Here is a 13,409-nt window from a genome sequence, read left to right as displayed (position 1 = left end):
AGAGAGCAGGCCATCCTTAAAACAATTTTGTCACTAATAACGGTAGTGTGATTGTCGGTCCCAAACCAGTGTTAGGCCTAATTTTGGATAAAATTGCTTAAACTGATAGGTCATGCAGCTGTGTCAGTTATTACAGGAGAACCTCAGATGCTGAGGAAGATGGGAATTCGTGTGGTGCAGGAAGAGATTTTAGGGAGAACAGGAGCCAGGCCTGTTTTGAAATACGCATCTGTTGAATAAAGACTAGTTCTACCCCAGGAGCTATTTCCAGTTAAGAAGGCGTATCATCAGCCACTCAGTGTTACTGTGTTAACAGCATCAATTCATGCCACATTAAAACACTTTCTTGGCACAATTTATTTTTCTGACCCAAACAAATAAGCCATTAGCAAGTCATTAACAATATTCTACCCTACATTGTCAGTTTAACAGCCCTGTAAAAACATTTTTAGTTTAAAAACAAAAGTGTGCATGCTATTGATATTAAAACTGCAGTTACTCTTTCAGGAGTACCAGCTGTTTTGTTGCAAAGCATTTTCGACATACTAATCTGTACAGTAAAGACAAAAAAAAAAACCTCAATTGAAGGCAGTAGATGGCTGTGTTAGGTGCCACTCACGGCTTGGGTACAGCGGACTGTTTGAATTTCTTACACATTTCCAGATACAGAATTCAAGCCCTTTTGAGAGTCTGGTTCAGGCCGATCAGCACAGAGTAAGAAAGGATTGTACATTCGTCTCTAAGTTGAAGTGAACTGAACTGGTGTAATTTAGGCTCAATTCCAGATGCTTGGTTTCAAGCTACTGCTTGAATAATGCCTCTCAGCTTTTTCTTATGCGTGGTTTTTCATGTTAGCGATCACTGGCACTGCTTTTGGCCTTGCTACTCCACACTGATGAAAGCAGGGAGAACAAGTAAAGGAACAGAATAGGATCTTAAAATGAACAGCTTCTTGCCAAACCAGCAAGGATACCATTCCCCCTAGTCCCAGGCTCCATGGATATTTCTATCAGATTTTCATATGTAAGTGCTTCTGGGGAAGAGAGAAAAACTCTGGAACAGTGAGTATTTATTAGAATATTGTTTGTTAAATAAAGAGGAAAAAGAGTACTGCAGATTTAATTTCACATCTTGGCTATGCTCTGACAAAGGAGATGTTACTGAATTCAGCAACTACCCCTTGTCCCAAGCCAGGGATTAATTAATGCCCCTCCCAAACGTGTACCTGTCCCAACCCCCCGCCCCGCCCCAGCCCCAAACCCTTCCCATTTTATTTCCCAACTAGACAACACTGTTGGCAAATCAAGACAGCATGAAACTTACATCAATAAAAACAACAAAAAGTGTGAAGTGTGCCAATGCATCAGGGGAACTATCCTATTAAATGGTGTACTTCTCCAGCTAGCATTTCTGCTCGGGAGTCAGCTGTACCTTTCACGGAGGGGGAGTTAAACACTCTGAGCATGCTCCACGGTGCAATTGCAAGTGCTGCAGAACCACAGGACAAGAGATCGAACACCTGAATTTTTCCCCCAGGACTTCTTTTCAGGGACACGCACGCTTTTCCAATCAAGGGTTCGTGCAATAACACTCAGCAAGTACAATCCGATGCTTTAGCACAAATTACAATATCCAGTTCAGCACGGTATAAGGCATGTGGACAAGAAGAGACATCAGCAAAATGCAGCAGGATCAGCAGAACGGCATTGGTGATTGACGCTCCAGTTTGTCAGACTTTGACCCCACTCTGAATCCCTGATTCCTACCACAGACAAGGAAATTCAGTTTCTATCATAGTGTATCTGAGGCTATTTATTTTTGGCCAAGTGATAAAGACCAATTCCTGTTGTTTCATTTTGATGTAAAAGCAGAAACATTGGCGAAAGCTGTAGGAGAAGCAACTGAGCAGCAGGGATGTCTGCAGGTGATCAAAACTCTGCCCTCAACTTCAAGTGTCACTGCACTAAATCGGGAGATACCGAAAGGGGAGTAAACTGGCCCAGCCACTAGCACTGTCACAGAACGTGTATTTTTAAAAAACAGAACAAAAGGCAAACAGATCAATTATGAACCCTTCTTTTCAGAAGCAGACCAGGATTAAAAAAATTCCTGCAAAATTAAAGTGTTAGATTCTCCGTCTAAAAAAAGTTTATACATATGCGCTGAAAGTGACCAACACGCAGGTCTGAACAGCACCTTACAGTACAGACTAAGACTTAAAGAGCTGATCTCACATTTGAAGTCTTTTAATTAAAAAAAAAAAAAAAAAGTGGCTATGGCTGGGATGACACAAACGGGACACTCCAGAACACAAGGCAGAGGCGAAACTGGCAGCCTCGCTCTCCAGGCCATGGAAACGGTGTAACGGGAAAGGGGCACTTCATGCACAAAATGTATTTTACAAAATACATATCCAAAAAAGAAAAAAAAATAAGCTAACAAAAAAATCCCACCTTGCACTAAATTGCAGCACTCTTAACACTTGCTCTGCCACAGGCTGCCCATGCCTTGTTTGATAGAGGAGGCATGTGAAAAAGGGGAGGGGGGGAGGGAAATCCATGTTTCAGTCTATTTTTCAAAATTGCTCTCATAGGGACGTCTTCAGTCATCTGATGTCAGACACAGAGCTCTCAGAGTATGTCGTGGTCATGACAGGAGTGCCGTTGTTTGCCAAACAACCTTGCCTCAAGGTTTCAAAATATGAGGCCTGCACTGGTTTATGATACTGCAGAACTTTTATGGCATCTTCTATCTTAAACCATTCCCTTTTCCTTCCTGTGGGTAAAAAGATAAATCAGTAGATGCAACAAAACGATATTATCCTTATTATGTTTAAGTCGTGCTGTTTAACTTTCAATCACTATCAAGTGTGCTGACACGACATGATTTATTCCAGTCTGTTACAAAGTGTCAGTTCAAAATTGCTAGGACACTTTCTCTCAACATCTCACAGCAGCTGAAGAGCCACATACTCCAAGCACAACACTGTTGACTCCACTATCCCCAGCACAGGTATCTATCATTAGAGCAGTATATCCAATTGTTTTAATCAAACGGGTTTTGCATTATTAATTTTAAAAAAGGGCATTTGTCTTGCTATTTCTGTAATTTCTGTTCGAGTCAGACAAGGTATTGTTCTGGAGAACAATAGTAACAGGTTCATTTGCATTTGGAAGTCTGATTTAGATGTGCAGGTTTCAGAAGAGAACAGGGAACCATCAATCCATACTGCCCGCATATATTTTCTTTTAGTTTTAAAATGGACAGTTCTTCATGCTCTTGGCTTAGTATCCTAAAGTGCAAGAATTAAATGTAAGACTGCTGTAGAGGTGGCTCTGCAGCTGAATTGACTTCTCCTGGACCACAGTGGTTAAGAAGGCAACAACCTGACCACGTTGTTCCCCCCACCCCCTCCACAAACAAGCAAAGGGCAAACCACTGCAACTCTTCTAGACCACCCTCAAAAGGATTCCGGCTCCCCGAGGAAGGGTAAGTTGATATGCTTTGCCTGCATGGAACCAGCTAACGCTCTCAAGCACAAAGGGCTTACCAATATTGACAGAGTCCTCCCAGTCTTCCAACACTTCTGTGACGATAAGTACGTAAACATATGTTCTGTGTTTCCTGTCCCGATTCTAGAAGGCAAAGTGAAAAAACGATGACCAAGCTTTCAAAGGGAAAAATGGGGGGAGGCACATGGGACACGGCAACTACAAGTTGCATGCTGCTTCACCATAATGTTACGGTACCTAACAGGCAGTTGCCATCGCATTATAATCAGTTCTTAGTTGTTAAGAATTGTAGTGTTTTAAAAGAGAGGTCTGAAAGCATTAATAGGGATTATAACCAAAAAGTCTAGTTCCTATTCTGTAAGGCAGTATTTGGCAGACAGATATGTTTATAAATCAGTTCCTTAGCTGAAACAAGCAAGAAATATTTTGATCTGTTTCTTAAACTTTTTCTTCTACTTATACACGACTGAACAGCTGAGTGAAGTAACTGTGAGAAGAGCTAAAAATGGCTGGTACCTGTCAGCTCCGCATCTCACTAGTACTCACCACGTGTCACAGCACTCTTAATAACTGGGCACATACATGTCACCACGTTGCAGGGTCCAGTTTGGCAACTAGTGATCAGAGGTGCTAAACAAACAAAGGAGGGCCACTGCTCCCCACTTGGCAGGTGGCATTTTTTTTTGCAGCGCGAAAGGTCTGAATGCACTGGAATGTTCACTGTTACACTAGCTTATCATCAATAATTCCAACTGGAGTGGAAATTGCAGATGACTAATATCACTGAAGAGATCAGCATACATTTTTATTTCAGCACAGAGTTTTAAGTTTTTCTGCAAACATGTTACCTATTTACTTCACAAACTGGCAAGAGATTTTTATTCCAAGATGATTTTTTGCATCAAATTTCAGTCTCAAACAATGTCCAAAACTTACCTCAAAAATTCCCACTAATCTTCCTAACGTCCCTTTCACTCCGGCCTACAAAAAATGCGAACAGAAAAACAGACTTTAATAACAGTTTAGTACACATTTCCTTGTTTGTTGTATAGCAGCAGTTCCTGTAAAACAGGAAGCAAATGCTGTAATTTAGTTAATCTGAAAACAACAGTCACAAGAGAAAGTACACAACTCTGTCATGAGCTCTAACCATGCATGCATTCCAGGATTTTTTTTTTTTTTTTAAATATATTCAAACCATCTTGGAGGCAATCTAGAGAAAGAAAACTATCTGACAAGTTACTAATTGCACCTCCGTATACCCTGAGTGACCAAAATCTCCTCTATAGGTTATTGTAACCTAAACATGGATAAAACTTGCTCTGGGGATTAGCAGTTTCACTTCCTTAAGAACCTACTTAAGAAAATAACTATAAGGTAAACGTAAGACATCCACTTATACCATCAAAGCAGTGTGACAGCTTCCAGCTATTTCAGTGATGTCTTGCATGCATTTGAAGCAAGCTGAGGGTGAGGAAACACTTGGAAAAAAACACAAGTATAAAATACTTCCAAAGCTGTTAAAGCAGCCTACATAATGGAAACAACACTATTTTTGATATACCACAAAACGCAGATGCAAGTTGAAAGAAGACTTTTGAATCATATGCAGACACAAATCAAGAAGAGATCTGAGTAACAGTTTTGTCTTATATTTGAATACTACTTAGTATCTACCCACTTTATGCGATTTGGTGTCACTTGTTATATATCCACTCATCACTGTGGCTCAGTCACTTCCTCAAAGCACTGTTTTTCTCCTTTGTTCTCTGGTGCTTGCATCATGCATGAAAGGAAAATGCCATCCCACTCTCCTGCCCCCAGAGCCCTCCTTTTTCACAATGATTTTCCTTCCCTTCTTTTTACGATTGTAAATGGTTGGAGCTCAAGCGCTACAGACAAGACCAGATTTCGCTCCATTACTTAACCGGTTTGAAACAACACACACAATCTGGCATACAACCCAGCCACGTTAGGGAAGTAAATTCAGCTGCCATCTCTGGCAGCTGGAACATATCCCAAACAGTTCATGAAAATAGTGCCTCTACTCTTAGAGCCTAGAAATATAGGCCTGATTATATAAGGCTTTTTTTTTTTTTTTTTTTTTTTTTTAAAAAAAGATGTTTGGGTGAGGGGAACTAAGTGTTTAACAATAAGGAAAATTCTCTATCCTGAGCAGCTGAGATCCACCGTTTCCCACTTGCTCAGCTACTAACCAGTTACATGGTTTTAGAAAGGAAGAACTCTTAATTATTAAAAGATTTTATTGGTTAAGTTCCCAGCCTAGTAAATGAACACACACGCAGACCAAACTACAGATAGAGTGCCTCTCACTACTGCTCCTACTGGTAAAACTGCCCCTAAAGGAGGAAGGGAGGTGTAGCTCCCGCTACCACAAGCATTCATAGAAATCTAATTCTTTCTGTAACCTGCTCCCTGACCTCTACTTCTAGGAAGAGCTTTTCAACTGAAGCTTTTATGTTGTTTTTGGATGCAAAATTTATTGGCTCATCAGTATTTCGGACGTTGCCTTAAACCCATAGGTGAGCTACTGACTATTAACCACAAGGCTATTTCTGGAGTCAAACAGCAATTCCATGAAGGTCAACGTACGCATGTATACGTACATTGCTGCGACTGGGGCAGATAACTGGTTTTGACCTTTGCAGACGAGTGATTTTACCTCATCTGCAAAACTGCCGCTGCTAACCTGGGCTAATCGCTCTCAGGAGTGGACCGGAAAGCCAGTATGTCAGAAGAATTTCATTCAGAGAACTCCTTCAACAATCTCAAAGGACTTTTTTTTTTTTTTTTCCTTAAAGATAAGCAGCCATATCAGTCAGTCATCAGCAACAGAGAGGAACACAAGGCGTCCACCATCACAACACACACGTGCGCACACACATATGTATATAAGGGTGAAGCGTAATCAAATGCTCCAAGTAACTGTCTTAAACCAATTTTCTTCACTTGTTTCCAGAAAAGAAAAAGGTTATTGCATTCTGGCCAATACACTAGTGTTCTCCTTACTTCCCTGCAAGGGCACTGAATCAAAAGACAGGGATCTTGTTACTATGGTTTAGCAAACTCTCCAACCTGACTAGAAACCAAGTAATTCAGCAAAAAACAAGTAATTGATCTCCAAGCAACTGGTCAGCCTGGAAACTAAGCAAGAATACTGCACAGTCAGCATCCCAATAAGCTTATTCACAGCTCTAAAACTATGGTTGAACTAGTAAAGGCAGGTGAGTAGCCCTTCTTTTTGCTCAGGTTAAACAGCGAGGTAACCGAAATAATGCTCTGTCTGCAAATCAACATCCTTCTCCTCCGTTCTGCCTAGTCTTATCCACTCAAAAAGGCACAAAGACTGTACAAATATGTTCTGCTGGAAAACCGTGCTGAATTATTGTCAGGCAATTTTAAACAAGTGCTAAGGTTTTCTTCATATATGAATTTACCACATAAATGGGGACATAAGTTAACAGTTTGATTCAAATAAACATCAGACTGAGTCTGCAAGGAATATGAGAAACATTAAAGCCTTACCAAAGGCTATAAAGTATATCAACTGTTAAATCCTTGACTCCATTAACTGCCCTATCCAATTTTACTGCTATAATGGATTTTAAAGACAATGTATTCTCCTACAGGACTTCCAATCCAGACTGCTGATTTAATAGGCGCACCTAGATTTTTGATAAAGCACTTAATTTACACCCAAATAGAAAAACAATAGTCTCTGTATAGTAGTGACTTTCCCTAATGGAACATGAGAAAGTGGAATTCACAATTTCCCATGAATTTCCCACAAAGTTGCCCAATACACCTGTGAAAAACATCTATAGTTATTATCATTAACAAAAACAGCTAGAAACCGATTCAGAAAACTGCCGGTCCCATCTTACAGCCAGCTTCGTATTTCCTGCTTTCCTATGGGCCAACACCTCAGCACCTTCCCTAGTCATCTTTGCTACAGGACAATGAGCGTTTTCTTGGAAAGCAAGAAGTACAGTCACAGATGCATGCAGGACAGGAGCCGGACCTAAATCTTACTTTGCACCAGATGACTCTAAAAGATTTTCTCCTCGCTAGTAAATGCGTTGGCAATTCTCCGTCCTCACGGGCCACAACAGTAAACTTCTGCCAGAAGCAGCACCATTTGTTTGGGCATGTGTTTCCCCACCAAGCATTAGAAGCACTGCGCACGGAGTCTGTGCTGCAATCCTCAAAATACACACATGTCCTAGGAGGATGCTGTTAAACCTATTAACAAGGGGTAGAAAAGCCCCAGCACCAACTATTCTGTCTGCAGGTGTGAAAATAAAGCAAACCAATCAAATGACAGTATTAGTTTGTAAGAGGCACGCTCTGGTATAAAAGACAGGCAGGATTTGCAAAAAGAGCTGCTTTTTCACTGCTCTGAGCATACAAGAGACTCAAGTGCGCTTCCAATACTTAAGGTAGTCCTCACTGGGGGAAAAGATACACCTGGTAAGAGCGTATTAATTTCAGCAATATCCAGCTGCCAAATACAGCATACACATCTTCAAACTGCTACTGCATGCCCAGAGGGGTGGGATGGGCACTTAGGACAAGGAACAAAAAATCTAGAGGAAATGAAGCTTTACTAGTTCTGCTGCTCATGGAACAACTTGTTTTAATAAAGAAAAATTACTGAAGACATCCAAGAACAGCAGGTTCAGGTTTCAAAGCTGAAAATAAGTTCGGGTCAGATGCAAAAAGCAGCCTGCAGCAACACCATCTGTTCCTAGGGACAGCTTTTATTTCCTTCCATCTGAGCTCAGGAAAATGTGGGTTGGAATTTCAGCTATTTTACTTTGCTCTATTAGGCTCAAAGCCTGCATCTACTATAGATTACTGCTGGGCAAGAGGACTGTGGTAAAACACCCATGTCTTTGCTCTACTATTTGCACTGCTAAAGGTAGTAAATCATACCAGTAAAGACTGCTAGCTTAGACAATGTCTAGAGACATGAATTACAGCTCTACTAGGCAGATTTTCTTGCTATTTTTACTGTATATCTCAAGGAGGGCTGTATCTATTTAACAAATTCTTTACTGCATTACAATTAATATAAACATTTGTGAAAGAGGTGAAATATCACCACCACCGAGTGAAGAACTTTCAGATGTTGCATTCATTGTTATAAAGCATACCTATGCAAGGTAATGGACAGTAGAGAACTTGGTCCAGTATTTGCCCTGACTATTACTAAATCTAGGAAAAGCTAAAACACTGACTTATCTCAGTCATTCATCCATGGTCCACGTAATGGTACTTCAGAAAAAAAATACACGTCTTCCTATTTTAGCACCGAAAGATATCAATGTCCATATTCTAAATCCCTGACAAAATACATGAAACAAAAGATGATTTATAAAGCATACTCTTGCAAGAGGACAGTCTAGCGACTAGATCAAAGTACCATGATGATATGGACTATTTTTGATATTGGCATCAATTGCCCGTTTGATCACAGATCAAGCACAATTTCTCTGCCTTCTAGATCCCACGAAGGGAGCACAACTAACATACCCTTAATTTTGAAGGATTTGACATTTATTAAGCAGTTAGAGGTCAGGATGTGAAAGATGCTAAAAGTGCAAAACAAGTTTGGGTTTAACAGACAAGCGTGGAGGTTTTCTTCAAAGTCACTCTATAGTAAGTTTAATTTAAAGCATCTATTTCTTCAACATGTTCTTCACCAGTTGCTCACAGCCATAAAAAAAAAACCCTCTTATCCCTAATATTAAATTAATTTTGGGAAGAGAATGCAACACAAAAAGTCAAGTATGAAGAAGCAAAAAATACATGATGTTGGGACTAATATTTACTATTTCAGAAAGGTATAGATTTTTTTTCTAGAAAGTGGACCTTAGAATATACCTGGAATTTGCAGCTAACCATGATTGATGACATCGCTTCCAACAACCTGTCAGAAGCAAGCAGCTTTATTCTATAAAGATTGCCCTTATTCAGAGCTAGCATGCTTACGTACTGCCATTTTGCCTAAAAAGAATGCCCAAGTACTCAGTCACTTCAAATTTTATGCAGACAATGGCAAGCATGACAAGTGTTGGTACTTGTCTACTTTAATACTTCTACTGGTGCAGATTAATATTGATAAGGACTATCTCAAACTAGGACAAGGACTTTTAACTCAAGCTCAGACAAAGGGATCACAAGTGTCACTCAGAATCAACACTTCATTTTCAGAACAGTCACTCTCAAATTTTGAAAACTAGGAAGAGGGAGAAGTCCGATTTCTTTACACGGCAATTATTCCAGTGATCACATATATACATGCAAACATACCCATGATGAAATTGAACATAGCGAATGCAGACGTTGAGAACCTCACTTTAAGGAAGGATATTTTAAAAGAAAATATATACTATGCAAAAGAACAAACTGCAAAAGAGAGCCTACTGTCACCTCCAAAGACCACAAGCAACCAAAGTGCAATGAGTCCTTCCACCTCTTCCAATTAGCTCTGATTAAATGGAAAAGCTATACCAGAGTCAGTGAAAGAAAGGCCACAAGTGTCTTCCATCACTTTGATTAGCACACAGACCATCTATTTCCTTTTAGGATAAGAATTATTGTGTCCATAGACAGGGAGGAAACTGGATTCTCTCTCTCTCAACATTCGCCGCAGAATCTAGCTGCTCAGCTAACCTGTTGCCTCCTTGTGACTGACAGACATCTGTCTCAGATGAGAGCTGAGACCAAATCTACCCAGAAAGCAGCTGCTCTTATTGCCCACATACCATGGCCTCAGCTACAACCAGAATCAGAAAAAGCCTAAACCCATCTGAAGGGAAGAACAGGGATTAATTGTACAATTCTAAGTTCCAGCTAGTATAGGCTAGTATACACCTGTTGCCCAGCAAGCCACCTCTTAAAACACTACCCCTGCCAAATCAATAACCCAAGCTGGGAAACTAGGTGCGCAAGTCCTTTACAGCATTACACCCAGAATATATCAAACACTCCCCTCCTGCACACGCATTCCCCAGTGACATTTTAACAGTGAACAGCTCACTGAGCCTAAGACAGAGTTGATATATGCTATAATTTTGTGTAGGTATCCTAAGCAGCTTACTGGAAAACAAACGTATCTGAGGAAGGTCTTATATGCCCCAAAGCTGGCATGTGTTTTCCACCTGTGTCAGCTAGTCTAATCATTAGCTGCAGAAGCACTCAAGTAATTTTAGACGCATGACAGGCTGCTCCTCTGCAGACCACTTTCAGAAAAGCCCTTATGGTAACAGCATTTGATAGCTCGATTTCGGTTCCTGACGATGCATGCACATCAAGATACTATTGGGTATCATAGAGGTTAGCAGCTCCGGTAATCCTGCCGCTTTTGTGGCTCTTGATGTTTACCGTTTGTTGAGCAGCATTCAAGCAGATAGGTACTTCACTGGGAATGGCTCAACCCTGCCAGGCTGCTACGGTTTGAATTACATTCTCATTCGGCACCAGTCCACGTGAGCGAGGGAACACCAGCTGAGTGAGAGGGGATTATCTCAGCCAGCCCAAACCAGTTTCTTCACTGCAGACCGAGTCCATGCCAAGACTTCCTTTCAACCACTGAGCTGTCATGGAAAGAGAGCAACTCTTCCAAGGCTCTGAGCTGCCTGAGAAAGGGAGGGTCGATGCAGATTTATTTTAAGGATTTGAAAGGCGAAGCCATGCATCTCCTGAATGAACCTTTGACTTCAGTATTAAATAACTTAATTATTAGTAAGGATTTGGCTGTAAAACAGGACCCTGTAACTGAAAATATTTCTATTGTTATGGTTAAACTCACTTTTGCTGGTAATGTATTTTGAAAGACTGCTGAGCTATTAAAAAAGCAGGAGCTGTACTATAAGTTGGAAACAAAATATGAAAGCAGTAATCCCCAGTACGGAAGGGACCTAAAGTGACTTAAAAACAAACTTGGATTTTACATCTTTGATATCTTTCCAGAAAAACTGCTAGATTATGAAAACACCTAAAGAGAAACACATGACACAGGATCTGCCACAATGCATTAGTCCAGAGGCCCCAATGTCCAACATTTTGTTAGACAGCAGGTACTTTCAAGTACTTCAGGGAAAAGCTTCATATACAAGACAATTAACTAAATAAAGCAAGTGCTGGAGAAGCTTCCTCCCAACTCCCATCAGTTAGCTCTTGATTTTTGTTCTTTGGCACACGGATTTATAACCCTCCTGAAAGCATTTTTAATCCCATCTTACATTACTGTGAACCCATTTGATCATCCACATACGATCATTTAATTGTTTCCGAGTCCCAAGCACCTCTCCATTTCAGTAATATTCAGAAGTGAGTTCTAAAGATGTATTTTGCATAAGATACAGTCAACTTCCATTTGCTGTTAACTTTAATTTCCTTAAAAAAGGAAACAAACCAAAACCCCCACATCTAGCTCTTGAAAGAAATAAAGGCCTTCTCCATGCAGTTCATCAATCTGTATGTTGCTGTTTGATCCCCTTTCTGAAACAGCTTCAAGTGAAGAAAAAGAAAAAAGCGTCAACACACAGGAACTGTTGCTTATGATAACTCTTATGGTCAATTTCCGGTATTCACATAAAACTCAAAACGTGTAGCGGACCAAAACATATCGACATCCCTATTTCTGGAACGCGTTCAATGGCTCATAAGGTACTATTTCTGTCTTCTACTCAATTATTAGCTGCACAAAAACACAGCTGTCTTTTGAAGTTCTTTTAAATTGTACTTTATAAAAATATAATAGAATTGAGAGCATCATCATATGTATTGAAGTGATCAGAGTTTAATTTCAACTATCTTCAGTTAAAGGTACCAGGCGAGGAAAAGTTCATTCTGAATGAGAACCTTAATTACATTCCTCTGCTGTCTTTATTTAGAACTGCAGGTTCCCTCCCACGTACAATGTGGAGATCACCATCGACCCTAAATTCTTCTTCACCTCGAGGAAAACAAGAGAGAACACTGCAAACAAACGCAGCGAGCCTTGGCTAACAATCCCCAGCGCGGCTCCGGGAGCTCCTGCTCTTGCCGAACACTTACCTCTTCACAGACCTCTCGCACAGCAGCCATGTTGGGCTCCTCCTCGGGCTCCATGCCACCCCCGGGGACAATCCATCGGTCAGGATGACGGCTACTGCTAACCAGCAGCACCTGCAGAGGGTAGAGCACAGCTGATGTATAAACTCAAGGCAATACTCTCTTGCAGGGCCCCTCTTCAGGGCAGAAGTTCTCTTTGTATCTTGCATATCTCCAAACACAACTAGTCCATTGCAAGTCCTTGAAAATACTCCATGTTTTCCACGACAATATTCCCGAGCCCTTTCCAGGCAGCTGCGCAAACTTTTAGCAACTATGTGAAAGCACTCCAATACTCCAAATTATTTCAACCATTACCTTCTCACTGCTCCAGAGTGTAGCAGAATAAATTAAGCCTATGCCTATGCATACCAAAACAATGATTCGCTATTTGATACAGCATTGCAATACTTATACTGTAAATGCCCACTGCTGTACTCAAAGGCGCTACAGATGCTTGACCCTTCAGGACACGCTACCACAATGTAAGACTGCATAAAAGCTGATACCTCCAGCCTCCACCCTCTACAGAAGTAGCTGAATTTAACTTTATTGGTACCTTTTGCCTTCTTTGCCTCTGCAGTCACATTAATAATGTATACAAGTCAGGTAATTGCCCACTGAAATATTTAATTGTAATTATTTTAACAAAGATTTGCAGGCTGGGCCCCAACTTTCCCATCTGCCTCTTTTTATGTTGCAGGAACCAAAGAATTCAGTTCTGTGACCAGTACTTGGTTACTTAGCTTTAGATTAGGTACTCCAATGAGATGT

General features: G+C 40.7%; 1 protein-coding gene across 1 annotated transcript in view; it reads right to left on the bottom strand.

The window, feature by feature from the left end:
* Nucleotides 1–342: 342 nt before the first annotated feature.
* The window catches only part of RPS10 (ribosomal protein S10), a 34,914-nt gene continuing 21,847 nt past the window's right edge, over nucleotides 343–13,409 (bottom strand). The window contains exons 6-9 of the mRNA XM_068918640.1: nucleotides 12,600–12,710; nucleotides 4,449–4,493; nucleotides 3,551–3,635; nucleotides 343–2,775 (exon numbers count right to left, since the gene is read on the bottom strand). Of these exons, the coding sequence (XP_068774741.1) occupies nucleotides 2,606–2,775; nucleotides 3,551–3,635; nucleotides 4,449–4,493; nucleotides 12,600–12,710 (411 nt within the window). The 3' untranslated portion in view covers nucleotides 343–2,605. The remainder of the gene's footprint in view (nucleotides 2,776–3,550; nucleotides 3,636–4,448; nucleotides 4,494–12,599; nucleotides 12,711–13,409) is intronic.

This window comes from Struthio camelus, chromosome 24 (genome assembly GCF_040807025.1).
Source record: "Struthio camelus isolate bStrCam1 chromosome 24, bStrCam1.hap1, whole genome shotgun sequence".
Lineage (NCBI taxonomy): Eukaryota > Metazoa > Chordata > Aves > Struthioniformes > Struthionidae > Struthio > Struthio camelus.
This window is presented reverse-complemented; position numbering and strand designations above follow the sequence as displayed.